Below are 20,476 nucleotides of genomic sequence, written 5' to 3'. Positions count from 1 at the left end.
ACAGGAATAACATTATTCGGTGGGATAAGCAGTTGAAGGAAACCGGCAGTTTGGTGGAGAAACACCGTTCTGGTAGGCCATCAGTCCGTGATGAGTCTGTAGAGGCTATATGGGATAGCTACCTAAGGAGCTATCTGTGCGTGAGCCCACATCGAACTGCACTGAATAGGTATGAAACTGGGAGAGTTTTCCTTTTATTTGGTGCAGATTTCACATTTCTATCGTCTTTTGTTGCTTTCCTGTGACCGGTCAAAAGTGCACCATGACTTTACAGACACACTGTACTAATACTAATATTAGATAATAAAATACTAATACTGTGTGTGATTTTTTTAACTAAAAAGAGTAACTTAATACTTACCATGATTAGATATATATACATATATGAAAGGTAAATACCTATAAAATCCATGCAAGAGTATCTCAATATTGAAATATTCAACCATAAAAAGGGCCAAAAACAAAGCACAAAAATCTGCTATCAGTTAAAAATATGTATTTATTTTTTATTTATTTATTTTTGTATTTTTTTTTCTGAAGTTGGAAATGGGGAGGCAGTCAGACAGACTCCCACATGCACCTGACTGGGATCCACCTGGCATGCCCGCCAGGGGGCAATGCTCTGCCCATCTGGGGTGTCGCTCTGTTGCGACCAGAGCCATTCTAGCACCTGAGGCAGAGGCTACAGAGCCATCCTCAGTGCCCAGGCCAACTTTGCTCCAATGGAGCCTCGGCTGTGGGAGGGGAAGAGAGAGAGAGAGAGAGAGAGAGAGAGAGAGAAAGGAGGGGGGGGTGTGGAGAAGCAGATGGGTGCTTCTCCTATGTGCCCTGGCCGGGAATCAAACCCAGGACTCCTGCACTCCAGGCCGAAGCTCTACCACTGAGCCAACCGGCCAGGGCCTATATTTATTTTTAATAGGATAGTTACATAAGTTGCAGTGGAAAATTAAGGGAAAAGCTCTGTGCATTTGGAAGTGTTACCACAAAACTGAAGGCACCAGGAGAACTTATTTTCTCAGGATAGAATTAAATCTTTAGTCTTATCTATCTCTGTTTATAAGAAAGGAATGATAGCAATTACACAAATAGTCATTTTACATAATATCCATAACCATAATAATTTTCCATTGCAAAGTAAGCTTTCACAGTAGAAAGCTACCATTTAAGTCCAAGGAAATACAGAAATAATGTTCACGTTACATATGGTAAATAGAACATGCTTCTTAAACTATTCTAACAGTAAAGTACTACATTTTTGAGTGTCTAATCAAAGGACTAATCAGCCATTTAAACAGAGAACAACTGCTACATCCGGACAAAGAAAATCGCATGGATGTGTAGTCTCCCACAGAGAATGAGGTACACAGAATATCTCTTCCTTTTTTTTTTTTTTTTTGTATTTTTCTGAAGCTGGAAACGGGGAGAGACAGTCAGACAGACTCCCGCATGCGCCCGACCGGGATCCACCCGGCACGCCCACCAGGGGCAATGCTCTGCCCACCAGGGGGCAATGCTCTGCCCCTCCGGGGCGTCACTCTGCCACGACCAGAGCCACTCTAGCGCCTGGGGGAGATGGCCCAGGCCATCTCTGCTCCAATGGAGCCTCAGCTGCGGGAGGGGAAGAGAGAGACAGAGAGGAAGGAGAGGGGGAGGGGTGGAGAGGCAGATGGGCGCTTCTCCTGTGTGCCCTGGCTGGGAATCGAACCCGGGACCTCTGCACACCAGGCTGACGCTCTACCACTGAGCCAACCGGCCAGGGCTATTTCTTCCCTTTGAATTTCATACTTCCAATGCAGTTAGAAGCCATCTACCTGGATTGTCTCCAGTAAAAATGAACTAAAGGTTTACCATTTGGACACTGCTTTCAGAATGTCCTAATTAAAACATATAGGAAATATACTCTGAATTTCAGCTCTTTAAAATGGATGAGTTTATCAGGAAGTGGTTAACTGACACCTTGAAGGATATACCGTAGGACAGGTAAATTTCAAGAGCAGAAACTTGATGAATATGCTCTGGGTGTGTATAGAACAGGGGAAAGAGAAAAGAGAAGAAAAGGGTAGGGATGACTAGTAGGAAATAGGATAGAAACCTTGAGGGAGTTTACATGCATGGTAAAGGTTTCCTCTCCTTTGAGCGATATATTTGAGAACTGGAGTGCTAATGGAACAACCGCACCTCTGGGGTAAGTGTGGTCCTTGCTTGATGAGGTGCTCATCCTTCAAGAACAATTCTTTCAAAGCTGTTGTTCCAGTGGTCAGTTCGTCTAGCAAAGACATTCTTTTTTTTTTTTGGTAGTTTTTTCACTTTGCTTTTCTACTTTTGCCTTTGGAAGCTGGAGGTCTTTTGATCCGAAAGCTTGTAGAAGCCAGTCATTGCCTCAACCCACCACAAAAAGAACACAAATGACCCCTGTCTAGTAGTTTATTCCCAAGTCAAGTAACTTGACAGCATTTACCATTTAACCAGGCTGAAACATAAAATATAAATGCCTTTCATTTTTATCAGAAATAATAATAGTAAAAGTAACAGGTGACATCTATTGAGCACGTCCTATGTGTCAGGTGCTATTGTGCATGTCTTTTCTCTGTGTGTCATAAGTTTCAATGCTGCCTGTGAATGCCCATGAGAAAAATCTCTTTATCTAAATGATATTTATTTTGCTGAACCAAAATTGCTTTCCAATATTATTCTAATTCTGCTTAAGTTCCTTCATTCAATCAAAGTTTCAGTGTTTTTAAAAAGATTTTCAGAGACGAGCGTCCCATTGGCTAAAAATTCACACCTAACTTGACCAGTATTATCTTATTCCAATTAAGGATAAAATGCTTACTTTACAAGACTGTTTTTAGATATGGAAGCAACCCAAGTGCCTATCAACAGATGAGTGGATAAAAAAAGTTGTGGTACACATATACAGTGGAATATTCCTCAGCCACAAAAAAAGAATGAAATCCTACCATTTGCAACAGCATCAATGGACCTAGAGGGTATTATGCCAAGTAAAATAAGTCAGACAGAGAAAGACAAATACCGTATGATTTCACTTATAAGCAGCATCTAAAGAGCAAAATAAATGAACAAACCAAATAGAAACAGACACATTGATACTGAGGCCAGACAGATGGCTGCCAGAAGGGAAGGGGTTGGGGGCGGGGGAGGCTGGGTGAAGAGGTGAAGGGGTTAAGAAGTACAAATCCATAGTGAAAGAAGCGTACCGCATGGGGGATACAGTCAGTAATATTGTAATAACTACCTATGGGGCCAGGTGGGTACTGGAAATATTGGCGGAACACTTTGTCAAGTATATGATTGATTACCTAACCTCTATGCTGGACACCTCAAACCAATACAAAATAATATTGAATGTAAACTGTATCTGAAAAATAAAATTTTAAGTTTTTTAAAGAAAATTGTCTCTGGTGCTTGCATGCTGACTAACACACACTTCCATGAGCACTTACTATGTGTCAGACATTGTTCTGGGAGGGTTCCAATATATTCATTCACTTAACCTTCACCATAATCTTGAGACAGCTAATATCATTCTCTCCATTTTCTACACGAGAACTTTGTAACTCACCCAAGGTCACTTAGCTAGATCGTACTGAAACTGAAATTTCCAATTATTATTTTGACATTTAGTGTTATTTGAAGTCATGGATTTCTAAAGTTACACTCTTCAAAGGAAAGGTCTGAGGCTTCCCTAATCATGACTACGCTCTCGGCATCACCTTTCAGATGAAAGATTTGGTCTTCTAACATTATCTATCATCAACACAAAGACCGAGTTGTGCTCTTCTCATCCTCTTTGAATGCCTGGCCAATAAAGAAAAGTGATTTCTAGAATAACGTCCTTCAAATAGAACTGATCAACTAATTACATTCCTTTATGGGCAGGCTGTCCTAGACACTATATAAATAGTGCAGCTCTCTGAAGTGAAGTTTGGAGGACCAAATATTTCCCTCTTCTCCATATTCTCCTACAGCATGATTCCAAAGGCACCATAGCATTCTGGCATATGGCGATACCATAACATTTATCCAAAACTTATTTTTTTTAATCCCATGAGATAGCTTGATTATTTCCAGATTATAAAGACACTAATATGAATGTCCTTGTGCATAAATTATTTCCTGTGACAATTCTTGAATTAGAATTACTAGGTTAAAGAGATGAACAATTTTAAAGGTTTTTACAGATATTGAAAAACTGTCCCCAGAACAGTTGAGCTAATTTACTTTTCAGTGAGGACACAGGAGCATGCTCATCCACAGCCTCACCAAGAACAGGTATTATTTTGTTTTCTGTCTTTGCTGGTTTGATATCCCAAAACTGTCTTCTTGGTTTTAACTCATAGTGAGGTTAAATACTTTTTGACATATTTATTATTTTTATTTCTTCTTTTTGTGAATTAACCAATTATGCCCTTTGTCCAATTATCTTTTGAAGCTTGAAAATAACTGATTTAACTCTCTAAATATTTGAAGAAGGCTCTAAATAGTTCTAGTGAAGCTATTATCTTTGTTGGTTTGAGTTATATAGGCCAGATTTCCTTTAAAAAGCTAAAGATTATATTAGCTAGTAGAATGACTAATGTCCGTAATTTTTTTTCACATAAAGGTAACTTTACTGAGAAACATAGCAAATGGAAGTGATATGAACTTTGTCAATGTAGATGGAAAATGATAAATTTTAAATATTTATGTTCTACCAGTAAAAAGCAGAAACTTTTTTTTTTTTTTTTTCATTTTTTTTTTTTTTCTGGAGCTGGAAACGGGGAGAGACAGTCAGACAGACTCCCGCATGCGCCCGACCGGGATCCACCCGGCACGCCCACCAGGGGCGACGCTCTGCCCACCAGGGGGCGATGCTCTGCCCATCCTGGGGGTCGCCATGTTGCGACCAGAGCCACTCTAGCGCCTGAGGTAGAGGCCACAGAGCCATCCCCAGCGCCCAGGCCATCTTTGCTCCAATGGAGCCTTGGCTGCGGGAGGGGAAGAGAGAGACAGAGAGGAAGGAGAGGGAGAGGGGTGGAGAAGCAGATGGGCGCTTCTCCTGTGTGCCCTGGCCGGGAATCGAACCCGGGTCCTCCGCACGCTAGGCCGACGCTCTACCGCTGAGCCAACCGGCCAGGGCGAAACTTTCCTTAACCAAGAAAATCAGTAACAGCAGGAAAAACATCTTACTAGACAGGAGTTGGTAATCTTGTTGACTCCTTTCCTTGGACCACAAATAAAATATCCAGTTGCACTGAACTGGAGATACTTATTCCACCAAACACACACACATACACACTTACAGATACCAGCAAAGGAGGCTAGAATATCCTTCAAATCCAATGAAGAGAAATATGGCTTCTCACTCCCCATTAGTACCCTAATGAAAATGCAACCCAAATGCCTTAAGGGGCCTCAGAAACAGCTGCCCAAAGAGGAAACCAAGTAAAAATATAAAGCGCTTCACCTAAGTCAGCTACTGGTGACTCCAAAACACCCCCCACACAGCTCATATGAAATAGGTGGTGACCCTTACTTTTTTCCTCTTTCACAATCTGCCGTCCCCCTATATCCAACCAACTCAACTAATTTGTGAATCTCCATTCCTGCCACATTGCGGTAATTCAGGCCCTTCCTGTCTTGTCAGGATTATTACAATCGCTTCTCAGCCTTTTTTCCTGCCTCCTACATTGCCTTCCTCAAATATATCCTCTGTGTACCACCTTTAAACATAAAAATTTAACCTCTCATAGCTCCCCATTGCTGGGAGATCAAGTTTCAGGTTCACTGTTCACTGGCACAGCCAGCACAGGTCCTTCGAATTTACACACACCTAGAGCTCTTCTGGCATCTGGGTCCTTAGAATATGCTACACTTGTTCCTGCCTCCAGGCTTGTGTGCTGTTTGCTCTCCTGGGAGACCTTCCCTTCTCTCCCATCAGTCTGCGACTCATTCTGCAACCTTGAAAACTGAAGGATGACCTCCTCTTAAAAGTGCTGCCCAATTTAATTTTTGCATCCCGGGTAGAATTCGGTGTCCTTCCTTAGTACCCTTCGGACATTCTGGAAAAGTGAATACATAATTTTTCTGGCCTGTTTGACACTAGAGATAGCTCAGTATGCTGTAGGGCCTCTGGCTGCCCAAAGCCCATGGTGTTGTAACGAACCCTCTTCACTGTCTCCTGTTACAGACAAGCTCCCTGAAGGGTCCTCATCCTCTCTATCCCCATAGCAATTGTCACAGTGTCTGGCACAGAGGAGGCACTCAATCAATGCTTGCTGAATGAACTCACGTAATACAAATAAGCTATATGTTTAAATTCACCTTATGACTTTCATCTTGGACGAACCAGAAAGATCAGAGGGTAACTACTTTAGTTTTACAAGGGGACCACTGCATCATGGATTTAAAAACATTAATGTCCTCTACTGTCCCTGAAATAACATTTGACAAATGTTTAATTCTGTGGACACACAGCTTTCATGGAAGGTACGACCTGTGTACCGACATCTAGTCAATTACATATTGAAAATACAGAACCCAAGGCCAACTTAGCATGCTGCTGGCTACTTAGTATAACAGGCATTCAAAAGACATCTTGTAACTTTTTTTTTTTTTTGTATTTTTCTGAAGCTGGAAACGGGGAGAGACAGTCAGGCAGACTCCCGCATGCGCCCGACCGGGATCCACCCGGCACGCCCACCAGGGGCAATGGTCTGCCCACCAGGGGGCAATGCTCTGCCCCTCTGGGGCGTCGCTCTGCCGCGACCAGAGCCACTCTAGCGCCTGGGGCAGAAGCCAAGGAGCCATCCCCAGCGCCCGGGCCATCTTTGCTCCAATGGAGCCTTGGCTGCGGGAGGGGAAGAGAGAGACAGAGAGGAAGGAGGGGGTGGGGGTGGAGAAGCAAATGGGTGCTTCTCCTATGTGCCCCGGCCGGGAATCGAACCCGGGTCCCCCGCACGCCAGGCCGACGCTCTACCGCTGAGCCAACCGGCCAGGGCGACATCTTGTAACTTTTTAAGAGTCAAATCTTGGGTTGACTGCTTTGCTCACAATTATTCTCTTTTCAGGAAGTGCAGACCGTAGGCAGGGGCACAGCAGGTATGTGTAAACAGGACCCTGACCCCAGCCAGGATAAGAATGAGCACCTGACCCAAGTGGAGCCAGAGAATTTACCTCAACTTTTTAAATCTACAACCAAGGACCATTTGAGTTGAACCATTTCTAGCAGTGGGAGCTACCAGTTGTTAAAGGAGATGTAAAATTTGAGTTCCCTGCCACGTGCAGAAACTGATATATAGTCGTTGGAATCCAAGGGAACGAAGCTGACATGGAGGGAAGAAAAACAGAGATAAGAAATGATGCAAGTCCAGGAGACGATAAGAGTCTGGGAGACAAGAATCCAGTAGATGACATAAATACCGGAGATGAGCCCTGGCCAGTTGGCTCAGTGGTAGAGCATCGGCTGGCGTGCAGAAGTCCCGGGTTCGATTCCCGGCCAGGGCACCCAGGAGAAGCGCCCATCTGCTTCTCCACCCCTCCCCCTCTCCTTCCTCTCTGTCTCTCTCTTCTCCTCCCGCAGCGAGACTCCATTGGAGCAAAGATGGCCCGGGCGCTGGGGATGGCTCCTTGGCCTCTGCCCCAGGCGCTAGAGTGGCTCTGGTCGCAACAGAGCTACGCCCTGGAGGGGCAGAGCATCGCCCCCTGGCGGGCGTGCTGGGTGGATCCTGGTCGGGCGCATGCGGGAGTCTGTCTGACTGTCTCTCCCCAGTTTCCAGCTTCAGAAAAATACAAAAAAAAAAAAAAATACTGGAGATGACAAGAGTGCATGTCATGCTCAATAACTGGTCCTCACAGTTTGGCTGTGAGATATTCCACTCCCTTCTAAGGAATTCACATAAGCTGGCTTGGCTGGCCTGTCACTGTCCAGCAAAAGTATCCTGATGGTACGAATACAGGACAATGTATCCGCCTGAACTTCTCGACACTAATTCTTTTAAGTGACTCAACCAGATGGATCAGCATAATGAAGGCAGGAGCTAATCTACATAGGTTCCTATTCAGAGAGAGAGGAAGGCATTCATTTTGAAATATGTTTCAAAAGAAAGCAGGTTTAAAGCAATATGTGCCAAGGACATCTGAAATGCTAGCTCACAGTGTCAGGCCGACGAGAACTTGTCCTCTACCCCCACAAGGTTCCCACAAATCGACTGTGGGTTTGGAATCTTTGAGGGAGTCCAAGACCCAGAGCCCAGGACGGCTTCCTCTCTCAGAGTTCTTGCTTCTGGATTCCTCAATAGCGTAAGAAGAGTAAGAGAATTGTCTGCAAGTATTTTTTTCCAATGAACAGAACAAAATATAATGGCAATACAACACCAAACTCAGCCTGCTGGATGGAACACATAAGCATTTGGGCATCAAGGCTCCTGGCTGACACCAACCTTTATGACTGGTGCTGTCAGCTGGCAGGGGGCGCTACAGGCTGGTGTGTCTCTTTATAAGGGGTGCTCTTCCAGGCTGCAAGGACAAGCCACAAAAGAGGCACCCAAGTCCAAAGACTGGCTGCCTTCTCAGAACGCGGTGGCTGGACAGTGGCGGCGGGAGCCCTCCTGCGCTGACTCGGGGCTGCAGAGGGAAGTCTGTGCACAGTCACAGCGCCCAGGCCACAGCCTTCCAGCTGGTCACAGCGCTTCACTGGGGCACTGAAGTTGTGAAACTCTGGTGCTCTGCCAGCCCCTCTCTCGGAGTCCTCCATGCCGGCTGCCCGGCTCCTCAGCAGACCCAATTATGGGGTGCAGCGAGGCTTTGGTCCTGTGGGGTCCCCCATGCTTTCGGGTGCGTTTCTCTTTGGTTTGCTGCCTGGACATATCGTCTCCTTGGACAGAGCTCTCTCTGGTCCAACTGGTCTCTGTGAAGGAGTGCTGGGTGGGGGCCGGGCCACTGGGAAGACCTTCCCCTTTTATGAACCCCTTCCTTTCTTCTTGGATGCCCCGTGGGAGCCAAACCGTCTGCACAAACTCCGTAGAGGCCTGTGGAGATTGACTCTTCCGAGTTGGCCGGTTGCTGCTGAGGGTAGTTTTCTTTTGTTGTGATAATCCTCCAGAATGCACTCGTGAGCATAGCCACCTCCTGAACCGGGTCATTTTGGGGGTGGGGGGTTGGCATGGGCCTTCTTCCTGGAAGGCTGTACTCATCCCCTTTCCTCTTCCTATAATGGGGATCCCCAGGCAATGGTTCGGCATGGGGCAGCCCAGGATCTCCTGGGGGGTGGACTTTGCTTCTCTGGGAGGACCGGGGTCAGGGTGGGTGGGCACCTGTGGGCGGGTCGGTCTATCTGGGGTTCTGGCCGCTAGGCTGTCTGGTGGCCTCTGGGCGGCACCTTTGCCAGGGGTGCTGGTCCTTCAGTTGTCCCTCTTTGAATAGGAAGTTATTTTCTAGCTCCCATCTGCTGCATGGGCTCTTGGTTTTGGGGTGAGGTCTGCATGTCTGGAAGCTTCTTGCTGGAGGGCCGGCCTGCTTTGGCCGCTTGCTTCTCCTTTGCTGGCCTTGACTCATTGCGAGCCCCCATGTCCCGGGGCAGCTGTGGCTCCATGAAGGGCGTGGGAAGGCGAGGCAGCCTGACCCCCTGCACCTCCTCTTCCCAGGGCGGGTCCTGGGCCTGCTGCGGCAGCGCCTGCTCCTGGGTGGGGGGACTGATCTGAGGGAGTTTCAACTCCTGGGAGTGCTGAGCACTATGGCCTGGGTGGGGGCTCAGGTGTGGTAGAGGTTTGGGATGGGGAGGGCTGATGGGAGGAAGTTTCCCAGGGTCTCCTTCTGGAGCCGGTGGATGCCTCGGGGAGGGAGTCGTGGTTTGGTCGGAGGCTGTTCCCAAAGCCCCCTGCCTGCTGGGTGAGGACAGCATGGGTGTAGGCCTCCGACTCTGCAGGGGAGCCAGCAGCTGAGGTTGTGGCAGCCTGCTGGGCGCAGGCCGGCTCCTGGAAGGCCACGCAGCTGGGTCCTGCTTGTCCTGGGTCTGTCTGCTCTCTGCTGCGTCCTGGGGATGTGGCAATCCCAGGGAAGAAGTGCTGACCCGGACAACCTCTGCTTTGGGGGTTCCCTCCTCCAGAGGCTGCTGAGTATCTCCCAGAGATGGTCCCAGCATCTTGGCCCCATCAGGGTCAGAAGGCTCTCTTGGGGAATCATGATAGGAATTGTTGGGCGGTGGACTGGCTGGCTCAGGTTCCTCATCCTGGGTTCTAGGGGGACCCAGGGAGGCTGGGCCAGGCCCCTGCAGAGATTCACATAAGGGTGGGTTGGTGGGGGTTACCTTGACCTTCACCAAGTCTTCAACTGGGTCTGGCTGAGGTCTGTGGACTAGTGGTGGGTCGGGGTGCCAAGGAGGACCCTTGGCAGGAGTGGTGGGAGCCTGCCTTGCTTCACCAAATACCCTCTCGGAGGTCAGGGCCTCATTTTCAGGGAGATTTGTGCTTGTTTCTTTTGAAGAAAGATCTGATTGTTGAATATCCCCTTCCTTCTGCTTTGGGGATGAGCCTTGGGCCTTCTGGGAAATACTAAGTGATGCTGAGCTGGGAGGTGGTGGAGGCTCAGCACTGACACGATTATGGGGATACAGCTCTGTCGCAGGGGCTGCTCCCTCCTGAGTCAGCTCCTGGTCCTGGGAGAGGGCTGGGCTCTGATTCCTGGGGATCTGTGCAGAAACCTGCACTTCTGAGAGGTGCTCTGTTATCTGGCCATCGGCTTGCAGTTTTGCCAGGCGCCTTGGGGAAGGAACCAGGTGTGCTGGTACCCCGGAGGGGGTCTTCTTGTTAGAGGGGTCTCCTGCTTTGACATAAAAAGAAGTTAGCTAAAAATAGCTTAACAAATATGACTATGTAACTTCAGAAATAATAAAAAATAACTTTCCCTGTTTTGATGCACTGGCACTTTGTAAAGCACAGAATTATACCTATAGAAGAGTGTAACCATCCCTTCTCCCTAGGGATACTAAATGCCTGGAATTCTCTTATTTAGTGGAGTTTAGAATAAGCTTAGTCAAATGAAAACATGAACTCTAATGAATAAACATAAAGAAGCTTATTCAAAGAACACAAATTTATATTCAGGTCCAAGAGTGGCAAGAAAATTTTCCAAGCGAATGAGATTGAAATTTTCACCAAGTTAAAGGTTAAGGCTGCTTTCAAAGGCAGATGCTAGAAGATGGACATCTAGCCATATAAAGTCCCATCTGTTTCCCGGTTTAACGGTGGTCCCCCAGAGAAACCGTGAGCTCTGCGAGGGCTCACGTCAGCTCACCAGCACCCAGCAGGCCCTCAGGAAGTAATTACCGGATGGAAGAAGGGAGGAAAGAGCAGATCCGATGGAACTGTAAGGCATCATGGCTCAGAGGCTGCTCCCAAGGACCCCCGTTCAAGCTGCTAGCTGACCTCACCCCAGGGCTGCCCTTCCCTTTGCCCTCCCAGCCTACCCTGCCCTCCAAAATGGCTCTCAGGGGCCACTAGCACTGCTGGCGCTGCGGACAGTGGGCTGCCTCCTTTGCTCACCATGATGGCAAGGTCTCAGAGTGACTCTGGTCTCACGGACAGTCTCATGGACACTATCACCCCAGCAAGCACTTGTTTATGTTAGAAGCCCTGGTGGTCCGCCTATCACCGTAACCCAGTGGAAGCCCGCAGCTCTGAAATGTCAGTGGTTGGAAGCAGCACAGTCCGGATCAGCCTTGGAGAAACTGGTCTCAGGTCACTTTGGAGAAGGCCTGATACTTAGAGATCCAAACAAACCAGGCCTCAGGCTGGTCCGCCCCCAGAAATGCACCAGACCAGTGGCCACGGCCTCTTTTCCCCACATAGCAGGACATGCTTGGACCACTCCAGGTTCTCGCTGAACCTCCTAGTGCAGGTGTGTGCCCTTGGCGGTCAGTCAAACCAGCTGTCTCTGTGCTGGGAGGAGTGGGGATCAGGAAAGGCCTGCCTCCTGGTGGGGTTTCTGAGGGAATGCCCTGTTCATTATTCTTATCTCTCTAGTTTACATTGTTTATAAAATAAAATACATATTTAGTCAAAAGCAGGTTACAACAAAATACAGTAATAGTGAAAATATCTAGCATGGGCAAATTCATAGAGACAGAAAATAGATTAGAGACTACCAGGGAAGGAGTTATTACTTAATGGATATAGAGTTTATGTCCGTGGTGATGGGAGATTTTGGAAACAGGTAGTGGTAATGGTCAGGCAACACTGTGAATGTAATTAATGACAGATGTTCTACACTTAAAATAGTTAAAATGGCAGCCCTGGCTATATAGCCCAGTTGGTTAGAGTATTGCAGGGGGTCCCCAAACTATGGCCTGCAGGCAGCATGCGACCCCCTGAGGCCATTTATCCGGCCCCCGCCGCACTTCCAGAAGGGGCACCTCTTTCATTGGTAGTCAGTGAGAGGAGCACAGGAGTACTATATGTGGCCACGCTGCAAAGCGCGGCGTCGCTCACGTACAGCACTACTTCCAGTGACGCCGACACATGCGTCAGGGCTCCGGAAGCGCATCATATGACGCACATCCGGTCTGCGGCTGCAGTGCCCCACATCACCAGAAGCAGTGTGAAATAACAGCAGAAGCAGGAAGAAAGGCAAAGCACTATAATCATTACTACACAGTACAATGGCCCCCCATACTCCCCCAAATGTACAACAACATAATGGCCCCTATAACCTCCCTTTGCCCAAAAGTCTCCCCCCACATTACTACACATCATGTTTCCCCTATTATAAGACCCTGTCTTATATTAATATTACCCCCAAAAGACGGGGGCTGTCTTATTTTTAGGAGGTGTCTTATAATAGGGGAAACATCTGAAATCTCCAACCAGATCTAGACTAACTGATGCACACTTGCATCACTTGTTACGGCTAGCAGTGAACTGGACATTGACCATCTCATTAGCCAAAAGCAGGCCCATAGTTCCCATTGAAATACTGGTCAGTTTGTTGATTTAAACTTACTTGTTCTTTATGTTAAATATTGTATTTGTTCCTGTTTTGTTTTTTTACTTTAAAATAAGATATGTGCAGTGTGCATAGGGATTTATTCATAGTTTTTTTTTATAGTCCGGCTCTCCAATGGTCTGAGGGATAGTGAGCTGGCCCCCTGTGTAAAAAGTTTGGGGACCCCTGGAGTATTGTCCAGAAATGCAGAGGTTACCGGTTTGATCCCTGGTCAGGGCACACTCAGGAACAGATCAATATTCCTGCCTCTCTCTCCACCTTCCCTTTCTCTCTCCCTGAAGTCAATAAGTGAAACAAAATTTAAATCTTAAAAAAAAATGGTTAAAATGACAAATGTTTTGTTTTTTACCACAATAAAAAAATGCAAAACTATGAGAAGAGTGAAACTTGGCGCTGAAGGCCTTCTGGTTCCCCATCATCAGACATACAAGGATCCCCCACATTCACAACTGAACAGTTCATATAGTTTGGCAAATGCTACCATGCCCTTCATTGAGAAAAAGGCACCACTTTATGGACTGAAAAATTGCTCAATTTCCCATTTGACTCATCACCATCATTATTTTCCTCTATCATTAGTCAGAATTCCGAGTAATTTGAAAATATAATTTCATTTTATGATCTCGATAGCGAGAATTCAGGGTAGAAGTTAGATCAGCTTTTAAAAATCTTTACTGGAAGCATCGACTATTCCAGAAATAGCTTGTACAGAGACACATGGAAGGTAAAGATATCCCTTACACTGAGTTGTGAACATAGTAAGTTTTTCCTAATTTTATAGAAACTATATATTTTTTTAATTTTATGCATTCATTGTTACTCCTTGTATGTGCCCTGACTGGGGATTGAACCTATAACCTTGGCATATCGGGAAGACTCTCCAATCAACTGAGCTACTAGTCAGCTAGGGCTAGAAACTACATTGTTTACTCCAGTTTTTATAGTCTTCATAGTTTAGAAATGAATATTTATCTGCATTGCTATAGAAAAATAAAATAAAACAATTCTGTACCTTAATTGATACTTTTTTTTTTTGTATTTTTCTGAAGCTAGAAACGGGGAAAGAGTCAGACAGACTCCCGCATGCGCCCGACGGGGATCCACCGGGCACGCCCACCAGGGGGCGATGCTCTGCCCCTCCGGGGTGTCGCTCTGTTGCGACCAGAGCCACTCTAGCGCCTGGGGCAGAGGCCAAGGAGCCATCCCCAGCGCCCAGGCCATCTTTGCTCCAATGGAGCCTCGGCTGCGGGAGGGGAAGAAAGAGACAGAGAGGAAGGAGAGGGGGAGGGGTGGAGAAACAGATGGGCGCTTCTCCTGTGTGCCCTGGCCGGGAATCGAACCCGGGACTTCTGCACGCCAGGCCGACGCTCTACCACTGAGCCAACCGGCCAGGGCGATACATATTTTTAATTAATGGCATATCTAAAGATCTTGAGGGTTTATAATTACTCTGTACCTGAAGTTACTGTTTTATACAGGCATTAAGTAAAAATCCAGTTAGTCTCCCCTGCGGAGGGTTTACATTTCTGGGGCCGGGCTGCTGGGGCTGCTGTCCTCAGAATTGATAACCGAGGGCCCCCCAACTCTCATCATTAGTGTAGAAATCAAAATTGCATTCCCAGTTACAAATAAGCAACACAGAACTACTAAAGATAAAAGCATCTGTTATCACTTAAAGTATTTGGGAATAATTTCAGGTTTTTGTTTGTACTGAAGCCTAATACATAACACAGATGTTCTAATCTGGTTGGGAACGCGTCAGCTTGGGAAGACCATATTCTAACAACGTGCCATAATATTGATAGTTGACTTTTTTTTTTTTAAAGAAATGGGAATTTTAAGTAATTTCTCTAAATTAATTACCATCAGTGACACAGAATAGAAAATTAAGCCTTCCTAGTTCTGGTCTAGTTTTCTAATTGCTCTGACAAAACTGTCTTTCACAGAATTTTTTATTTTTTAATTTCACTTTCTTACCTTTGATAGCTTAATTACATATATATAAAATATTCCACTATACTGAAATTATTGATTTTGTTTCTAGGGGGTCCAAGTAACATGAGCAATATAAGTATTTATATAAATATACATCAACCAAATCAGAGTGACCCAGCTCAGAGCCAGGCAAAGAGGTGAGAGACAGCAGGGCCTGTGGCGATGAGCCTGCGGGAGCCATGACATTGAACTTGAGGGTGATCATGGAGGGGACCCCTCCCCTGCAATGCGTCTGGAAACACCTGGCCCACGCTCCTTGCCCGCCCTGAAACTCACAGAGGCCACCGCTCTACTCTTGGGCCACGAGAGACAGTAGAAGAGTTTAGAATGAGGACTACGTTAATGAGAATCCTCACTGGAATAATGTTTGGCCTCCACAAAGTCAAGCTCATCCTCAAACCCTCAACTGAAAAAAATATAGCTCCCTCCACAGATTAACTATATAAATAAGATAAAGTGTTTGGCTTAAGAAAAACACATTATTTTCTAAAATACTAAACCTGACAGAAAAACGGGCTGTTTGAGGTTAGTGATTTGATACATTAATCACGAACACTCCCATCTCCTTTTTTAACGCAGAATTCTATTATTTAATAACTAGATGGCCTTGTTTCAGTTATTAAATGAGCTGAGAATTTACAAATTCTGTAATTCATATTTTTCATTAAGTCAGACAGGGCTAATCTCAGTCCAAAAAATGAAGTTTTATTATACCTTTAAAAATGGGAGTCCATTTTCTTATGCACACATTATCTGGTCTATTAATTTCCCAAATGGCAAGTGCATACAATAGTCAGTTTCTGGTGGCTACAGAATAAGAAAAGATGGAGAGATGAGGTCCCTGCAGGCTGTTGAGACAGTCCTGCACGGGCACCACCATCGGAGGTGCCCCCAAAGGTACCGACTCAGAAGCACACTGCTCGCCATTACTCAGAATGGGTCAGGCTCAGGGGGCTGACTCATGTTTATCCAAACCCACAGGGGCTGATTTAAAAGCCAAAACACCAATTTATTAATTTACAATGGGAGTCACAGGCCTGGCTCAGGGATCAGGGCAGTGTGTTCTAATGTAGGGAACAGGCCCCCACAGGGACAGGTCCACCCGGGGGATCAAATTAAAGATCAGAAGGTTGCTGGGTTGGCAAAGATATAAAGCAAAGGGAGCCAGATTTCCTCAGGAGAAACTGCCATCTAACTCTGGAAGCCTCATTAGACAGCCTGAGCTACTTGACGGGCGATGGGCACTGGGCGACGGGCACTGGGCACCGCTATCTAAAGAGCCGATGCCCAATGCAGCGAGACAGAGCAGTGTCGGGTTCCTAATTGAACGGCCCCAAATTGTAGACTGAGCACGGTCCTCTACTCCTCCAGTAAGGCCTATTTCCAGATGGGCACCCTTTCTTCAAGTGCACTACAGGCAGTAGTAGATCGTACTCTCGCCACTCGTCTACCAAGAGACATGTAGAAGGAAGATCTGTCATTCATTATCTGCTGGGTGTCAGCACTATCATCACCTGTCCTCATTCCAGAAAACCAGAGCACTGACGCAGGGAAAGTGCGTACATACAGCAGCACAGCAAGTTTAACTCTGATGCAGTTGTGACCTGGCCCGCTCAGTCTGGCCGGGAGGCAAGCTGGCCAATCCCACTCGGGCAGGGTCACAAAGGCTACAGACCACGTGTACACACAAAACGGTGTGTGGAACCTCTACACAGCAGCAAGGGTCTCAAGTTAACATTTCACAATATGTTAACTTGATTGTGGTTCAGCTCACTGGAGAGACCTTCTGTTTTTATTACTATGGTGGTAAAAATATATGTCCCATAAAATTCACCATGTTAACTATTTTTAGGGTGCACAAGTCAGTGGCACTGAGAACATTCACACTGTTGTGCAACCATCACCACTACCCATCTGTAGAACTCTTCATCTTGCAAAACTGAAACTGCTCCCATTAAACACTGACTCCCCATTGAGCTCTCTCCTGGTCTCTGGATACCACCACTCCCGTCTCTGTCTCTATGAGGTTCACTGTTCTAGGTGCCTCATATATGCAGAATCACGTAGTATTTGTGATTTTGTAACTGGCTTACTGCACCTAGCATATATTCTCAAGGTTTATCCATCTCGTAGCACGTGTCAGAATTTCTTTTTTGAGGATGAATAGTGTTCCGTTGTATGTATATACCACATTTGTTTCTCCATTTATCCTTCGATGGACCCTTGGGTTATTTCCACCTTTTAGTGTTGTGAATAGTGCTGCTATGAACAGGGGCCTATAAATATTTGTTCAAGTCCCTGCTTTCAACTCTTTGGGGGTATATACCCAGGAGTAGAATTTTTGGGTCATATGGTAATTCTATTTTTAATTTTTTAAGGAACCGCCATATTGGTTCAGAGCAGCTGTACCATCTTCCAGTCCCAATTTCCCCACATTCTTGCCGATATGTGTTATTTTTTTTTTCTTCTCTATGCTAGCCATCCATCCTGGTGGTTGTGAGGTGGATTTGGGGGAAGCTTTTAAGTACATTCCAAATTACTCATACACCAAAATTCTGATTTGGGGCTTTAGGATCCTAGATTCTACAGAGATGCACTCATATACTTCCTCATTGCTGTCCATGCACAGTCCATGAGGCAGATGGGAGCATTTAAATGCAGGGCAATAAACTGAAGCTCAGAACAGCTAAGTAGCTTGCCCAAAGGAGCAACAGAGCCAGGACCAGGTCACAAACTCTGACTAGCTCTCTTCCACTATATTTTGCAGTACAACCTTTTGAGGACTAGGGCAATGTGAAGAAAATGGGGAAGAAATCTCTTGGGCTAAAACAAAGCCACCAAGCAGAATGCCACCTCAAGGGACCCTAAGGGAGCCATGACTGACTCCTGCATGAACCCTGACTGGGAATCAAACCTGCAACTTTGGTGTATCAGGAGGATGTTCTAGCCAATTGAGCTACCCAGACAAAGCTGTACTTTTTTTTTTCTTCTGACTACAAAAGTCTTAGTCAATGAAAGCAACTGGAAGGCTGAGTTCTGACCCATGAGGCTGACCATGCCTCATCTACTGCCAACCTCCCAGGCACTGTCCAGCACGTCCCTGAAAGGCAGTCCTCTGCGTTCCATTATGGTCACCTAAACAAGCAGAGCCGACTCCATGCACCTTGTCTGTGGGGAAGATCGCCCCCGAGGAAGTGTGGGCAATTAAGGAGTTAGAATCAGCTTGAGCCTTGTTGGTAAGTATTCAAATAACAACTTAAAGATTTCTCTCCTTGCATATACACAAAAATTCTGATACACAAAAATGGCCCGGATAGTACCTGTGGTGGGAGCCAGACCCTTGGCAGTTTCTTCACACAATCCAAGATACCCTTTAACGAGTTGACTCATCTGTTTGTAGGCATCGTCTAGATCATCTACAGTAAAGGAGAGAGTGTGCTTTAAAGCAACAGAACCCTTTCAAAATACAGTCAATCTGCAACTGTGGACAGTAATGATCTTTAGCTCCATTTAATTCTATGAATATTGTGGTAGGCGGAGTTCTAAGAGGACCCCACCACATCGGCAGGACCGGGGAACAGCCTCTAGAACAGAGGACAACCCCGCGCAGAGAGCCAATAAGGAAACAGGGACCTTAATCCTATGACCACGAATAGCTGCATTTAGCCAACAAAAACAGTGTTACTTTGAAGCAGATTTTTCCCCAGTGCCCTGACACTTCAAAAATAAAACTTTGTTGAAAGTTACCAACCTGCATTGATTATTGCATCAAAATATCCTGGATTTTTCTGATTGACTTCAACATAATGATCCACTCTTGAGACAGCAAATTCAATCTCTACACGATTGAATAATCCTTTTCTCCTCAGGTGTCCCTCATATTGTTTCTTGTTCATGGGTAGCACCAGGATATAGCGAGGCTCAAAATAGGTATGCTTCAAACTTCTCACACCCTGTACATTAAAAAAAGTAATAACTGAGAAACAGACACACGATTTAGAAATCATTTCAGAGATATCTGACAGCATAAGGTATAAGAAGTAATATTACAATGAAGAATTTATCTGTAAAATTAGCTATTATTTTCCTACAGATATCTCAAGACCAGATTAGTTCTCCCTGTTCATCAAATATTAATTTATCACTGGAAATATATGAGTTTGTTCTACCTGGTGTCTTCTAACTAATCATTCTAATAAATATGACTGCCGAAAACGAAAACTGCATTCTGGTCGGATAGCTCAGCTGGTTAGAGCATCATCTGATACAGCAAGGTTGTGGGTTCGATCCCTAGTCAGGGCATGTATACAAATCAACCAATGAATTCATGAATATAGTGGAACAACATGTCGATGTTTCTCTTTTTTCTCTCTTTCAAATCAATCAATCAGTCAAAGAAAATCACTGTAAAGACAGGTACACTCACAGCAGTACTGCATCTTTTTTTTTTTTTTTTTTTTTTTTTTTTGTATCTGAAGCTGGAAACGGGGAAAGACAGTCAGACAGACTCCCGCATACGCCCGACCGGGATCCACTTGGCACGCCCCACCAGGGGGCGAAGCTCTGCCCACCAGGAGGCGATGCTCTGCCCCTCCGGGGCGTCGCTCTGTTGCAACCAGAGCCACTCTAGCACCTGGGGCAGAGGCCAAGGAGCCATCCCCAGCACCCGGGCCAACCTTGCTCCAATGGAGCCTCGCTGCGGGAGGGGAAGAGGGAGACAGAGAGGAAGGAGAGGGGGAGGGGTGGAGAAGCGGATGGGCACCTCTCCTGTGTGCCCTGGCCGGGAATCGAACCCGGGACTTCTGCACGCCAGGCCGACGCTCTACCACTGAGCCAACCGGTCAGGGCCAGTACTGCATCTTTATTATTGAAAAGTAGTTTCAATTATGTATTTTGAAAGGCCTCCTGGAAGCATCAGGAAAAAGAGAGCTTACCAGAGAGAAAAGACTCTGTTACCGCTTTGCCACCTCCTTGGGACACTTTCTGTTTCCCAACCAGCCCCCTGGTTGGCTGGTTCCTGTTACCCAGGGCCTCTGCCTGGACACAGGAAGGCCTAGCTCATGCCACCCTGACCACCGGGACTGCGCAGCAAGAACCAGTGGCAGGTGGTGGTGCTAGCGGTGCCTTCCCACTCGATCCTGTCACCAGTAGTCTAACTCAGTGTCCAAAATCTTTGTTTTAAACATCCAGGGGAAGAAATAATAGCTCTTTCTCAAAACCATTGCTAAAAGAGTCCATGATAACGGCAGTTTGAAAATGCTTTTGTGGAGAGTGTCGGGGGAATAAAGCCTGAGTCATAGACGCAAGCCCTTGCTCTTGAGGAAAAGAAAGATCAGGGTGGGGGGACAGTGAAACAGGAGCCAACACTCAGAAACCCGAGCCCTGGAAACAGGAACGCGAGGAACTGGCGGGGTTCTGCGCTTAAAAGACTATCAACTTCTCTTTCTTCCTTGTCCAAGGAGCACATTTTTGAGAAAAGGCC

At 46.2% G+C, this 20,476-nt stretch overlaps 2 protein-coding genes across 3 annotated transcripts in view; both read right to left on the bottom strand.

The window, feature by feature from the left end:
* Positions 1-20,476, bottom strand: part of LOC136323430 (leucine-rich repeat and guanylate kinase domain-containing protein-like) — a 110,286-nt gene that overhangs the window by 28,033 nt on the left and 61,777 nt on the right. For both annotated transcript variants that reach the window (XM_066255267.1, XM_066255268.1), the window contains exons 14-15: positions 18,746-18,947; positions 18,315-18,410 (exon numbers count right to left, since the gene is read on the bottom strand). In XM_066255267.1, coding sequence (XP_066111364.1) covers positions 18,315-18,410; positions 18,746-18,947 — 298 coding nt within the window. The remainder of the gene's footprint in view (positions 1-18,314; positions 18,411-18,745; positions 18,948-20,476) is intronic.
* On the bottom strand, positions 9,209-11,543 carry LOC136324552 (nascent polypeptide-associated complex subunit alpha, muscle-specific form-like). Its single transcript, XM_066257599.1, is given in 2 exon segments — positions 9,209-10,818; positions 11,465-11,543. Coding segments are annotated over 2 exon segments (1,689 nt in total).

The sequence above is a fragment of the Saccopteryx bilineata genome, chromosome 2 (genome assembly GCF_036850765.1).
Source record: "Saccopteryx bilineata isolate mSacBil1 chromosome 2, mSacBil1_pri_phased_curated, whole genome shotgun sequence".
Lineage (NCBI taxonomy): Eukaryota > Metazoa > Chordata > Mammalia > Chiroptera > Emballonuridae > Saccopteryx > Saccopteryx bilineata.
The sequence above is the reverse complement of the archived record's forward strand: the minus strand, read 5'-3'. Positions and strand labels throughout refer to the sequence as shown.